General features: G+C 41.0%; 1 protein-coding gene across 2 annotated transcripts; it reads left to right on the top strand.

Moving 5' to 3' along the window:
* Positions 1 to 325: 325 nt before the first annotated feature.
* On the top strand, positions 326 to 14,153 carry LOC113026175 (scavenger receptor cysteine-rich type 1 protein M130-like). Of its 2 annotated transcripts, none has more exons than XM_026174655.1 (13): positions 326 to 434; positions 4,569 to 4,685; positions 4,985 to 5,017; positions 5,136 to 5,420; positions 6,795 to 7,100; positions 7,178 to 7,459; positions 8,714 to 9,019; positions 9,097 to 9,384; positions 10,058 to 10,090; positions 10,191 to 10,235; positions 11,315 to 11,620; positions 11,697 to 11,978; positions 13,630 to 14,153. In XM_026174655.1, the coding sequence occupies exons 2-13, from the start codon at positions 4,643 to 4,645 to the stop codon at positions 13,668 to 13,670; spliced, it is 2,250 nt and encodes a 749-aa protein (XP_026030440.1). In that variant the 5' UTR covers positions 326 to 434; positions 4,569 to 4,642; the 3' UTR covers positions 13,671 to 14,153. The 2 variants fall into 2 exon arrangements, with proteins under 2 accessions (XP_026030440.1, XP_026030439.1); XM_026174654.1 differs by having other exon boundaries at positions 10,191 to 10,478.
* Positions 14,154 to 15,145: the final 992 nt, after the last annotated feature.

Raw genomic sequence — 15,145 nt, 5'->3', positions numbered from 1 at the left:
TGCAATGTGCATTAAGTTAAAAGATTACAACTAATAAAGCAAGTTTTAAAAAGAGACTTTTTTCATTTGATTCAATTTTAGATGATGGGTGAATGTGGTGTGTTGTATAAAGCACTTTGAGTACTCCAGGAGAGTAGAAAAGCACTATATAAGAATCAGTCCATTTACCAATCAGTCCAAAGGGGAGAAAATGCACAGCCCCCCAGTCTAAAATTCAGATGAGGTTCAAATGACACTTAAGGTGCCACTCAAGTTTTAGTGGGTGGTGCTTTGGTGTTCTTCTGTTGCTGCATGAACAGAAAGGTCCACAGATCCAGCACAGAGACAGACAAAGAGAGAACAGACAGAATACAAATTGAGGACAAAGACTCATCTGCTCCCTGTAAACCTTAGAAGTGCTCTGATCTCTTTTCCTTGAATCTCTGCTTCCACAGGTGAGTAGTTGGAGAGTTTGTCTGTTTTTTAGTTGTCCGGCAGCCTCAGACACCGTAACTCCAGGTCGTCACTCCTGTGGAATGAAGTAAAAAGTTACAGTTAGTTAAACAATGCTGGTTTAAATTGTACCAGTCAGAGAACTGATCAATACTTATGAGATCTTTTGGAATTATAGTACTTTTTGTTTTATTGTTAACAATGAAATGATCATGTTTGCAAATCAGTTGCAATTTGGTAAAATATGTTTATTCATAACACAGGCTCATATAACTTTTAAAAAGTTATGAATTTTGCATGGTGTATTGCATCTACATGTCCAATGTCTCGTTTCCTCACTGGATTTTGTGCAAAGTGGATCTCTATAAACACTTAATAAACACTTAGTAAACAAAATTAACTATAATTTTATTATTAATACTCACAAATATTGAATTGCTAAAAAAAAAAAAAGGTCATATTTTGTATTTAATGTTACTGATCCAAAGTGTGCACGCCAATAGGACACAGTTAAAATCCAACAGCCTAATATCAAAAAATACAGATATCAAAACCAGCAGTGGGGTCCACCAAGCTCCAGCGTGGCCCACAGGTGAGCTCTGCTGAATGTGAAGGCCACAACATGTCACCTGTCACACTCATCAAACTGTTAAATGAGTCAGTTGACCTGTGGAAGAAGAGCTCTCTCTCATTCAGGACGACTTTGCACTGAGCTGCTGTGACTCATTGCTTTAGGCAATAAGTCCATGAAATGTGAGCTGATGTTTCATCTGCTGATGCAGTAGTGAAGCAGTGCTGGGTGTGTGCGCTGGTACTCTCTGGTCCTGTTCCACCCTCCTGCTTCCTGATGGAGCAGCTGTGTGGAGTGACACAGCTGACTCCACTTAACAGTGAACACTCAGATCAAGAACACAATGATCAATAATTCAGGCCAAGAATTAAACTTCATTCTCTTAAAGCATCAGGCTGCTCATTTTTTCAGCTTTGTGTGGTTGAGAGATGTCATGATATCAGAATTTACTACAGCTGTTGTGGCAAAAAAATCACTTCAATGATATTTCTTCATTGAAAATCCATATTTAGGGTCCCCATTTCAGTCAAATTAATGAACTTTGAGTTTGTTTTGTCACTTTTTAGGTAAATTACTTATGATCAAAAGATAGGTTTGGGCAGAGAGAGAGTCTGTAACTATAATTGTGTCAGAGGATGCAAAAAGAACACATATCAGTATGATTCAATTCAATTCAATTTTATTTATATAGCGCCAAATCACAACAACAGTTGCCTCAAGGCGCTTTATATTGTACAGTAGATCGCACAATAATAGATACAGAGAAAGACCCAACAATCATATGACCCCCTATGAGCAAGAACTTTGGCGACAGTGGGAAGGAAAAACTCCCTTTTAACAGAAAGAAACCTCCGGCAGAACCAGGCTCAGGGAGGGGCGACCATCTGCTGCGACCGGTTGGGGTGAGAGAAGGAAGACAGGATAAATGCTGTGGAAGAGAGACAGAGGTTAAGAACAGATATGATTCAATGCAGAGAGGTCTATTAACACATAGTGAGCGAGAAAGGTGACTGGAAAGGAAAAACTCAATGCATCATGGGAATCCCCCGGCAGCCTACGTCTATTGCAGCATAACTAAGGGAGGATTCAGGGTCACCTGATCCAGCCCAAACTATACAGGGAGTGCAGAATTTTTAGGCAAATGAGTATTTTGTCCACATCATCCTCTTCATGCATGTTGTCTTACTCCAAGCTGTATAGGCTCGAAAGCCTACTACCAATTAAGCATATTAGATGATGTGCATCTCTGTAATGAGAAGGGGTGTGGTCTAATGACATCAACACCCTGTATCAGGTGTGCATAATTATTAGGCAACGTCCTTTCCTTTGGCAAAATGGGTCAAAAGAAGGACTTGACAGGCTCAGGAATAGTGAGATATCTTGCAGAGGGATGCAGCAGTCTCAAAATTGCAAAGCTTCTGAAGCGTGATCATCGAACAATCAAGCGTTTCATTCAAAATAGTCAACAGGGTCGCAAGAAGCGTGTGGAAAAACCAAGGCGCAAAATAACTGCCCATGAACTGAGAAAAGTCAAGCGTGCAGCTGCCAAGATGCCACTTGCCACCAGTTTGGCCATATTTCAGAGCTGCAACATCACTGGAGTGCCCAAAAGCACAAGGTGTGCAATACTCAGAGACATGGCCAAGGTAAGAAAGGCTGAAAGACGACCACCACTGAACAAGACACACAAGATGAAACGTCAAGACTGGGCCAAGAAATATCTCAAGACTGGTTTTTCTAAGGTTTTATGGACTGATGAAATGAGAGTGAGTCTTGATGGGCCAGATGGATGGGCCCGTGGCTGGATTGGTAAAGGGCAGAGAGCTCCAGTCCGACTCAGACGCCAGCAAGGTGGAGGTGGAGTACTGGTTTGGGCTGGTATCATCAAAGATGAGCTTGTGGGGCCTTTTCGGGTTGAGGATGGAGTCAAGCTCAACTCCCAGTCCTACTGCCAGTTTCTGGAAGACACCTTCTTCAAGCAGTGGTACAGGAAGAAGTCTGCATCCTTCAAGAAAAACATGATTTTCATGCAGGACAATGCTCCATCACACGCGTCCAAGTACTCCACAGCGTGGCTGGCAAGAAAGGGTATAAAAGAAGAAAAACTAATGACATGGCCACCGTGTTCACCTGATCTGAACCCCATTGAGAACCTGTGGTCCATCATCAAATGTGAGATTTACAAGGAGGGAAAACAGTACACCTCTCTGAACAGTGTCTGGGAGGCTGTGGTTGCTGCTGCACGCAATGTTCATGGTGAACAGATCAAAACACTGACAGAATCCATGGATGGCAGGCTTTTGAGTGTCCTTGCAAAGAAAGGTGGCTATATTGGTCGCTGATTTGTTTTTGTTTTGTTTTTGAATGTCAGAAATGTATATTTGTGAATGTGGAGATGTTATATTGGTGTCACTGGTAAAAATAAATAATTGAAATGGGTATATATTTGTTTTTTGTTAAGTTGCCTAATAATTGTGCACAGTAATAGTCACCTGCACACACAGATATCCCCCTAAAATAGCTAAAACTAAAAACAAACTAAAAACTACTTCCAAAAACATTCAGCTTTGATATTAATGAGTTTTTTGGGTTCATTGAGAACATGGTTGTTGTTCAATAATAAAATTATTCCTCAAAAATACAACTTGCCTAATAATTCTGCACTCCCTGTATGCTCTAGCAAAAAGGAAAGTTTTAAGCCTAATCTTAAAAGTAGAGATAGTGTATGTCTCCTGAATCCAAACTGGAAGCTGGTTCCACAGAAGAGGGGCCTGAAAACTGAAGGCTCTCCCTCCCATTCTACTTTTAAATACTCTAGGAACAACAAGTAGGCCTGCAGAGCGAGAGTGAAGTGCTCTAATAGGGTGATATGGTACTACAAGGTCATTAACATAAGATGAGGCCTGATTATTTAAGACCTTGTATGTGAGGAGCAGGATTTTGAATTCAATTCTGGATTTAACAGGAAGCCAATGAAGGGAAGCCAATACAGGAGAAATCTGCTCTCTCTTTCTAGTCCCTGTCAGGACTCTTGCTGCAGCATTTTGCTTTAACTGAAGGCTTTTCAGTGAGTTTTTAGGACATCCTGATAATAAATATTATAGTAGTCCAGTCTGGAAGTAATAAATGCATGAACTAGTTTTTCAGCGTCACTAAGAGACAGGATATTTCTAACCTTAGAGATGTTGTGCACATGGAAAAAAGCAGTCCTACATATTTGTTTAGTATGTGCATTGAAGGACATATCCTGGTCAAAAATGACTCCAAGGTTCCTCACAGCATTACTGGAGGCCAAGGTAATGCCATCCAGAGTAAGAATCTGGTTAGATACCATATTTCTAAGATTTTCAGGGCCGAGTACAATAACCTCAGTTTGATGTGTTATTAGCTTTAATAACACATCATTTTTAAGTGTCTGTGTTTATTAGTGGTATATCTAGTGTACAAAGGTGAACAGCAGCCAGCAGTTCACCTCATGAACTTTTCATGAGGTGAACTTTCATTCAGTCCTGACACACAGGAAAAACTGATCATGTGACACTAAACCAATTTTTTAAAAAATCAGATCAGATCCCAGTGAAGCTCCGCCTCTCAGTGTGGATAAACACTGAGTATCATCAGAGAGACGCCTGCCTGGACATGGATCCACTGCTGCTGCTGGTGGTGCTGCTGTGGAGCTCAGGTAGGACTGGCCTACACATCTGCATCACCCAAACGCACAGTTCATATCAAAGGAATTTGTATTCACTTCAGAGCCCCTTATTCAGCAGCATCACATGGGTTCATGTTCAGTAATATGTCAGATAAAGTGTGTTTATCAGAATGAAAAAATTGTAGCACACACTGCTGTCTCATGCTAAGCAGTCAACCTCATTCAGGAAAGGGAAGAGGCTTCCTGCTCGCACTGTATACAGCTGGAATGCAGTTTGCTCTGTCCACAGCTGAGTGTGACTGATATTTCTTGTCTAACTTTCTCCTCAGGAGTCCAGGCTGAAGAAAAACATGACTCAACAGGTAATCATCCTAAAAAGAAGTAAACAGCCACAGAAGCAAAATAAGCAGGGCAGTTTGACTTCATCCTTTTGAAAATTAAATTCACGTCTGTACTGATGATTTTCTGCCATCTATTCAGAGTTTGCCAGGCTGGTGAGAGGAGCCAGTCGCTGTGCAGGAACACTTGAGATAAAACATCTGGGAGAGTGGAGACCCATAGACATGTCTGACTGGACATTAAAGACATCAGCTATATTCTGCGAACATCTGGACTGTGGCTCTGCTGTTTCTGTAGAAGAGAGAAAAGAGTCTGCAGGCAGATCTGTGTGGATGATCAATTCTGACTGTGCTCAGTCTGGAGCTGCTCTGGGAGAGTGTGTAATATCAGGATCCTCCTCCTCTATAGTGGATTTCACTTGCTCAGGTGAGTCAATGATTGGTAGTAATGTACCTGATTTACACACACACACTAGATAGACTAGCAGCAGACTGCCCAGAAGCCATGAAGAACAGAGCTTCAGAGTTCCTCTGAGCTAACTACCAGCCAGCCCAGGAGAACTCCTCTTTTAGCTTAATGAAACTTGTTGGTTAGCTTCATAAAAAGACACCAAAGAACACCTGGACACAAATCTGAGACACAAATTCTGTCCAACCAGAGTTCATCAGTATCTCCACACACAGACAACCTCCTTCACTCTGGGCACTTCCTTAATGTAGTGATCCAGTTAGATTTTTTTTAGATTTAGATTAAGATTTTTGGGAGTTTGTTCTAAAATTATTTATTTTGAATTATTAATCTTTTCATAGAAATGCAAAAGATGGAAATTGTTGAAATTATTGCTGAGAAGGAAGGAACATAATAGAGACATCTGCAGGTCGTAATGATGTGGCGTCATTTTGAACATCTTCAAAAATCAGTGAGAGCTGCTCCAGTGTTAAATGTAAATGTCATCACATTCCCACCATCATAGCTACTGTATACTGCCCCCCCAAACCTAACCCTGTCTTCCTCAGTGACTTTGCTAATCTACTAACCCATCTTTCATCTCTCTCCCCAAATGTGATCTTGGTGGGAGATTTCAATATTCACATGGACAATAATGACCTTCTGCTCACCAGAGACCTTTCTTCCTGTTTGGAAGGCTCTGAATTTAAACAATTTATTGACTTTCCCACTCACTCTAAAGGCCACACCCTGGACTTGGTCTGCTGTTCTGGTCTTACTCCCTCGAATCTTTCTGCTACTGAAATCCCCATAAATGACCACTTCCTCCTTTCATTTAACCTCACTCTCTGCTGCTCTTCTACCAAGCCAACCCGTCTCATCTCGTTCCGCAACATCAAGAACATTGATATGGACATTCTCACTACCAGTTTGGACAATGTTCAGATTCCGGACTTCTATTCTACTCCTGATGATTTGTTGTTATCTTATAATAATTGTCTACGCACTGTCCTTGATTCAAATCTGCATATTGACTGTGAATCCACTGTTTGTTAATTTTATCATGTGCTTTTGTTTTATTGTTCTTATCTTGCCATTGTTTTACTATGTGTCTTCTTATTGTAAAGTGTCCTTGGGTGACTTGAAAGGCGCTCGTAAATAAAATTTATTATTATTATTATTATGCTAAAAAGTGTCCAGTGTGTGATGTTATAAAGATGTGTTCTGTTGTTAATGATGAAGTCATGTTGAGTTGTGCTGAGGTTGAATCAGTGAATAGTTGTTTGCTGCCATCTTTTTCTTGTGTGTCTGCTGTCTCTGATCTCTCTGTTTGATCTTCTCTGATGTCTCCAGACTCTGTCAGGCTGCTGAATGGTTCCAGTCTGTGTTCAGGCAGACTGGAGGTGAAGTCTAACCAGAGCTGGTCCTCAGTGTGTGAAGCTGACTTTGACCAGCAGGATGCAGAGGTGGTCTGTAGGGAGCTCGGCTGTGGGCCTCCTTTGGTCCTCCAGGGGGCGCTCTATGGAGAAGTGGACGCTCCAGTGTGGAGCAAAGAGTACCAGTGTGGAGGCCATGAGTCTGCTCTCCTGGACTGTAGAAGCTCAGGCTCAGCTAGAAACAGCTGCTCAGCTGGCAAAGCTGTTGGACTCACCTGCTCAGGTAGAAGAGGAGCTGCAGCTTTGATGTGGTTCAAACTCACTTTATTCTTTTACTGATGACTCTCTGCTTTCTTTTAGAGCCTTTCAGGCTGGTGGGAGGAGCCAATCACTGTAAAGGTATAGTGGAGGTGAAACAAGGAGGGTGGAGATCAGTAGGTTCCTCAGACTGGTCCCTGAAGGAGGCAGCTGCTGTTTGCCAACACTTGGACTGTGGATCTGCTGTTTCTGTAGGCCAGAGGAAGGTGGTCTCACTCAGATCTATGTGGAGAATCACTCCTGACTGTGTTCATTCTGGATCTGCTGTGAGAGAGTGTGCAAGACTGAATCTCTTTTTCTATATTCAGCATCTCACCTGCCAAAGTAAGCCCAGTTAAAAAAATAAGTTCAGAGCACAAAAGTGCTTACTGAATAATAAGTTGAACTATTTAGTAAAGAGAAATAAGTGATACACACCTGAAATAGTATTTGCTTACTAAGTGAGGAGCTCGTACAAAGAGTTATTTACAGTCTCTAGTCGGGGCAGGATTTGGGTGACAGATTTACAACTCTGATTTTAACTTAGGTGCTGTAGCAAATTTTAAAGAAGTCATCCCTTAACTGTCATTTTTTACGATGTCATGTGACAATAAAATGCAGAGTAGTTACCTAAACTCTACTCCAGCAGACGTTGGTTGTATAGTTAATACTGTTACATCCTTACTGTGTATGACGCCTAATTACATTTCACTCATTTTAAGACCTTCGTTTGGCCTGAAAAATAGTTTTTGTTGTAGGTTTGGTTTTTTTAGACTCTTGCCAGGCTCAGAGTCAGAGCTTTGTTGAGCCAAACTTAACTTTCAGTAAGTTAACTTTTTGTTTTGCATTTTTTGAGGATGAATTCTTTGCATAAACAAAACCGGTGTGTATATTTGTTACAATCATGCTCGCAATCATAAGACAACTTTTACTTTGAAGATGAACATTCTCCATCTCATGTTTGTGCTGATTTTTTTATTACTTTCACTACAATACAGACAGTAGCTCCAAAAAATTGGTGTATTTCATACAAACTATGCATGACTACTAAAATCTGTGGGTAACCAGTGCAATCACCACCTCCAGCAACCACATTCCAGTCACTTAGGAAATACACATTTTTCCCAATGGTGCAGAGTTTGTGAGGTGGTGGTCAACTGGTCTCTAGTCCTGTTTGACTGAGTTTATGTCTATCGTGTACTGTCTTGAGTTTTACGTCCTTTGTGTGATTGTCTTGATTAATTTGAGACGTGTTTCCTTACTCTGCTGTTTCTGTGATTCATAATTTTCCCTCACCTTGTATGACTAGTCCTGTCACTGTTTTGGTACTTTGTCAGAGTGCTAATTGTGCTTACATATGAAGGCAGGTAGCGAAGTCCAGCAAAGGTATGTGAAAGAGAATATTCTAAATAATCCAGTAAGGTTGTAAAAATGGAAAAACAAAGAATAAACACAAGACATTACAGGAAGGCTTAACAGCAAAAAGTAAAAGACAATCTGGCAAGGTTTTTTTCCCCTTATAGTATGCTGTTTTTGTTCACCTTTTCAAAGAACACAAAGTCCTCCTTTTTAAAAAAGTATTTAATATTATTTCTCCAGACTCTGTCAGGCTGCTGAATGGTTCCAGTCTGTGTTCAGGCAGACTGGAGGTGAAGTCTAACCAGAGCTGGTCCTCAGTGTGTGAAGCTGACTTTGACCAGCAGGATGCAGAGGTGGTCTGTAGGGAGCTCGGCTGTGGGCCTCCTTCGGTCCTCCAGGGGGCGCTCTATGGAGAAGTGGAGGCTCCAGTGTGGAGCAAAGAGTTCCAGTGTGGAGGCCATGAGTCTGCTCTCCTGGACTGTAGAAGCTCAGGCTCAGCTAGAAACAGCTGCTCACCTGGCAAAGCTGTTGGACTCACCTGCTCAGGTAGAAGAGGAGCTGCAGCTTTGATGTGGTTCAAACTCACTTTATTCTTTTACTGATGACTCTCTGCTTTCTGTTAGAGCCTGATCGTATCAGGTTGGTGGGAGGAGACAGTCACTGTGAAGGTATACTGGAATTGAAATATTTGGGGGACTGGAAACCAGTTTTTATCCGTCATTGGAACCTGAAGGCAGCAGCTGTTGTTTGTGAACATCTGGGCTGTGGTTCTGCTGTTTCTGCCCAATCTGAAGACTCTACAGAAAAAAATGTGTGGTTAATCAGACCTGACTGTGTCAAACCTGGATCCGCTTTGTGGGAATGTGCAAAATCAGGTTATTCATCCAATGTCCTGAAAGTAACCTGCTCAGGTAAGAACAACAGTGACACATTCTCTGAGCTGATCATTGTTGTATTGAACATTCAATTAGAAGTAAGAGTAATTATACAAACATAACTTTAATTTTTAAGCCAATAGGAAACTTGAGTAAAAATATCAAGGCATGAGTTTAATTTATCTCCTTTGAATGTAACTAACAATTTATCAACCACATAGGATTCCCAATGTTAAAGAGCTGATATTAACAACTGGTTCTACTAATACTAATACTGATGATAGTAATAATAGTGACAATACCCCTCTATGGATTGCCACATTACCATTGTTGAATGGTAGGGGTGTCCCAGTGATATATTCCTGGGCTTTTGATAGAGTCTCCAAAGACAGATTGGTCCTGATTGAGGTGTCAGATAAAGAGTGATTCACAAAAGCCCTGTGGAGAACTGGATCAGGTCAAGGGACAGGTCTACTTTTATATTAAATTCACTTGTTGGCCTGTGTAAAGCACTCTCTGGTCTGTTTTTTCACATGTTCATGTCTCTGAAAGCAGACTGATAAAATGACTCATGGTGAATTTGATAATATGTGAGCTGATAGCAAATTCCTCAAAAACCGGTCTGAGATTTTGTTCTGTCCTCTGCTGAGCTCCAATCAATGTTTTGCCTTAAATATGTGGGTTTTTTCTTCTTTGGTTTCCTACTCAGGACTCCAGGCTGAAGAAAAACACAATGCTACAGGTAAAAGGATGAAATCAGAGAGAATAAAGAATGAAAGTTCAATTAATCTGTTCAGAAGTAAATTCACTTCTTTACTGATGACTCTCTGCTTTCTGTTCAGAGCCGGATGATGTCAGGTTGATGGGAGGAGCTAATCTCTGTGCAGGTACGGTGGAGGTGAAACACCTCGGAGAGTGGAGACCAGTGGAAGAATCTGACTGGACACTGAAGGCAGCAGCTGTTGTATGTGAACATCTGGATTGTGGCTCTGCTGTTTCAGTAGAACAGAGACAGAAGTCACTGACATTGGTGTGGCAGCTCAAACCTGATTGTGTTCAGTCTGGATCTGCTCTTAGGGATTGTGTCTCTTCAAGTTTGTCTTTTTTTGTCCTAGATCTCACCTGTTCAGGTAAGCCAATCAGGCAAAAATATTTATGACATCATGTATGGCACAGTAACAGCTTGCACACAGCAGCTAAAGTGAGTTGTACCCTTGTCTCCAGACTATGCTTCCATTTACAGAAGGTATGTCAGTGAGATTTGCGATATCCTCAAAGTATTCCTAAGTGCCAACTCCTCACTCTTTAGATTGTATACAGAAAAGTGGCATGCTCTCCTTAGATGGACCCAACTCTCCAGGATCTTTTTCAGCCTGACCAAAATTTTTGTTCCTTTAACCACACCTAGGTTTTTGATTCTTTAGTCACTAAATCTACCCTTAGCTTCTCCCAGCTCCCCTTGGGCACCAAAGCTAACCAATCAATAGGACTCCTTCTTCCGTTCACTTTACATCTGATTATCACAGTCTTTTCAGGAGTGACTGCTGCATCTGTCACTGAAGACCTTACAACCATAGATAATCTGCCTCAGCAATGGAAGTGAATTGGCCTACTTTTCCATCCTGTCTCTCTAAAATCATTAGAACATTTTTTTAAATAGAAGATTTTTATATAGGTTGTATGTGTAGAGCAATAATTGTTGAGTATCAGAAGAGCACAACAAAGAACTGCAGCTGTTTTGCCATCATTTGTAAAACATCAGAAATCAGTGAGAGCCTGTCCACTGTATAAAATGTAAATGTGATACTAACATGTCTCCTGTTAGAAAGATGAGTTCTGTTGTTAATGATGAAGTCATGTTACAGTTGTGCTGAGTTTGAATCAGTGAATAGTTGTTTGCTGCCATCTTTTTCTTGTGTGTCTGCTGTCTCTGATCTCTCTGTTTGATCTTCTCTGACGTCTCCAGACTCTGTCAGGCTGCTGAATGGTTCCAGTCTGTGTTCAGGCAGACTGGAGGTGAAGTCTGACCAGAGCTGGTCCTCAGTGTGTGAAGCTGACTTTGACCAGCAGGATGCAGAGGTGGTCTGTAGGGAGCTCGGCTGTGGGCCTCCTTCGGTCCTCCAGGGGGCGCTCTATGGAGAAGTGGAGGCTTCAGTGTGGAGCAAAGAGTTCCAGTGTGGAGGCCATGAGTCTGCTCTCCTGGACTGTAGAAGCTCAGGCTCAGCTAGAAACAGCTGCTCACCTGGCAAAGCTGTTGGACTCACCTGCTCAGGTAGAAGAGGAGCTGCAGCTTTTTGTGGTTCAAACTCACTTTATTCTTTTACTGATGACTCTCTGCTTTCTGTTAGAGTCTGTCAGGTTGATGGGAGGAGTCAGTCCCTGTGCAGGTATACTGGAAGTGAAACTGGGAGATTGGAAACCAGTCTTTGTCCCCAACTGGAGCCTGAAGGAGGCAGCTGTTATCTGTGAACATCTGGGCTGTGGTTCTGCTGTTTCTTTGAGAATGATAACAAAGTCCTTAGCCAGACTTCCAACAAGGATCAAACCTGAGTGTGTCCAGTCTTTCTGTGCTGTAAGGGAGTGTGTAACATCAGTTTATTCTCTCAACATCCTCGATTTCACCTGCTCAGGTAGGTCATCTATAACATCCAGTGTTCCCTCTGTCACACTGACAGTTAGTGGTTATTTTTGGTAAAACCCTTGATAGACTTTACCTGGCAGGACACACCTGGGAAAGCTGTGTACTCACTGTTTTTAACCCATTATTTGAATACAGGATGGATGTGACCTCACCTCAGAGCAGACACTCCACAAAGGTTAAAGATGAGTTTATTGCATCAAAACAACCCAGAATGCTTCATGGTAAACTTGAGTAATTTTTACAGGGATTATGTTCAGTCCCTTACACAGGATTACTTTGCAAGGATTTACAGATAAGTCGTTAATCCATATATTCTTTCATCTAATTTCGATTTGGGGTAAAAACCTGAAGATAAATTCAGTCGTGCTCCTAAGGCTGAAGAGAAAACTTTCCATACCTGTGATGTAAATTGATGGCCACATTCAAAGACTATATTCATTAGGATGCCATGAATGATACCAAGAAAAACATGTCACCCCCCCTACCTGGGTGATATGTAAATCTTGTCACATGCCACAGTGTATCAGAGAAGTAAATGGACATGTTCTGTTTATTTTCTCTATGTTCATGTTTCCTGATTTATTGTGTTAGTCATCTGTCTCCATGCATTGCGTTTAGTTCTACTTCTTGTGTGTTATTAGTCAGATTTGGTTGTAGCTGTGTTCTGACCTGTCTCTTATCATCATCATCACTCCTGTGTATTTAAGTCCTTAGTTTTCTCCTTTTCTGTCTTGTCATCATCGATTTGTGTGTTTCTGGTTCAGTTCAGTCATTCAGTCAGTCTCTATCCTGTTCTGTTCATCCTGTCTCCACAATAAAGACCATCCTTCACCAGCTTGCGAGTGAAGGTCCTCTCTTCCTTCTCTCCACACACCACGATTTGACACTTTGTGGTGATGCCACTTCCCGTCTTCAAGGAAAGCTGGGATCTGGAGTTCTCACCTACTCTTCTTTTCTGCAGGCAGTTGTCTGTCTTGATAGGAAGAGAAACCAATGTTTCAAATGTTTCTGTGTCATCACTTGATGCTACCTCATTCTTCACTTGATCATCTAAACTGTGCAAAACAAACCTCATGATGTGTTTTCAGCACAATCATCAGTGCTCCACTGGCCTTGTCTCAAACTTAGCAACCTATCAGAAGTGTCATCGGGGATAAGGGAATGATCAAACACTAGGGGACGATTCTTCCTCAAAGTTAGAATAATTACACTCCTTATTCAGTAATTGGGTTTGGTGACCGGATGACAATGTAGTAGAAACCTTTGACTCTTCCCTAACTCACCAGAGTGGGCTTCCAGATGTGGAAGGTTGAACTAGGTATACGGGTGGTGAATCAGATGCCAAAGCTGGAGGGCAGGGAGACACTGTCTGAAGTGGACAGATTGTTCTGATGAGTTTGAGATTTTCAAAAGACTCATAATTTTCTTACTTTCCATATGAATTTCATAAGGATGTCAATCAATTAAAGTAAGAATAAAGTGTTTGGGTGTTAAATATATAACTGTAACTCTAACTTAAACACAAGTTGGGTTCTGTTCTAATAGTTGTTTTGCTGAGTATTTTTGAGTCTTCGTTTGACAATGAAGCCCTCAGTATGTGATGAAGTCAGTCTGATCTATGCACTATCATGTCTCCTCAGGCCAGCAGGAGGCAGAGCTCGAGCAGACGGGAAAACACTGAGCTGGTTTACTCCATTCTCAGTGTTTGTGTACATGAAGGAGAGATGGCTGAAGTGAAAGGAACTAAAGGAGCAGAAGAGGACCTCATCTTACATCCACATGAATTTCCCATCATAGACAGCTTAAGATCAGCTCAGTCAAACTCAGTTTTCTACCAAAGACACAAATCTGTAAACATACCTGACTAACACATTCATTACAAATGAGACCATTAGTATGTGAATCAAAGAATTGTCACTTAAAAATTTATATACAAAAGTGTCATGTATAAGTTGATTTTGTAAGTTGAGCTAAAAATAATGCACAGCTGAAGTAACCGTGGAACGTGGATCATTTATACAGCCATGACTGTCATCATGTTTATAAGTGCTTTGGCTGATTTTAGTAGCTTACAAACACAAAGGAAGCATTAACTTCTATAACAGCTTTACGTTTAACTTTTACAGTTTTATTGCACTTTTTGCAATTTATGTAATTACTATGCCCTTAATGCATGCATATTATGAAAATTTGGGCTATAACAGTTGTATTGATGTATAGCAACTTGAAATGCTCCCAAAAATGGCACTACAGCATGTAAAAATATAATATAAGCTCTGGCGGACTTGGGGTAGGTCTTAAAGGGTTAAACTAGAGATAATTTTACTTCTGTAAAGTCTGCATTTTGTCATATTTGATACATAAATATAATACAATCTGTCTTTTGATGTATTTTCTTTATAATGTGTGTGTTTTTTATAATCATCCATAATTATGTTGATATGCATATCAGATATTTTTCAGTGAAATATTAGTCCTCCAGAAGGGGGTGCTGCTCTTGTGGCGACCTGCAGCAGGTGTTTACTGGCGTTTTCTTTTTGTTTTTAACTTTGTTTTAATTCTGTTCCTAACTGTGGTTTTAACTTTTTATGAGGTTTTTGCCGAGATGGAGATCTTCTACACCTTATTTTTATTGTTGTTGGCGATATTCACCTGGAGTCAATCACTCTTTTTTTTTTCTTTTTTTCCCAAACTTTATTTGAAATTATAAAGCAAACAGTCAGTCATTCCAGTTCAGTTTGTACAGTAGACATACAAGGCAAATAAGAGTAACAATATACAGTACAATGAAATAAGAAGGATAAATAAATAAAGGGGAAAAAAGGGGGGATTGTGACAGACTTCATAACAACTTTGTACTTGAAAGTGGTGACAGCTCATATGTGTCTATTTTGTGTGCGTGTGCGGGCCAGACGTGGTCTGCGTGAGTGAGTCTGATTGTCATTTTGTATGCAGTCGCTTTTAAGCTGATGAGCAAGCTACACATGTTCAGAGCAGGAGCTGGTTGACCTTATCAGAGGGGAGGGAAACAGAGCTATGATATCTCAAGCATGCAGCTATCCATGAGTTTAGTTTCTTCCTGGCACCCCATATGGGCAACAGCTTTTCTGCATCCTGATTCATGTGTGTGAGACTTTTGTAACATCAGCATCATGT

The sequence above is a fragment of the Astatotilapia calliptera genome, chromosome 7, assembly GCF_900246225.1.
Source record: "Astatotilapia calliptera chromosome 7, fAstCal1.2, whole genome shotgun sequence".
NCBI classification, from domain to species: domain Eukaryota; kingdom Metazoa; phylum Chordata; class Actinopteri; order Cichliformes; family Cichlidae; genus Astatotilapia; species Astatotilapia calliptera.
This window is presented reverse-complemented; position numbering and strand designations above follow the sequence as displayed.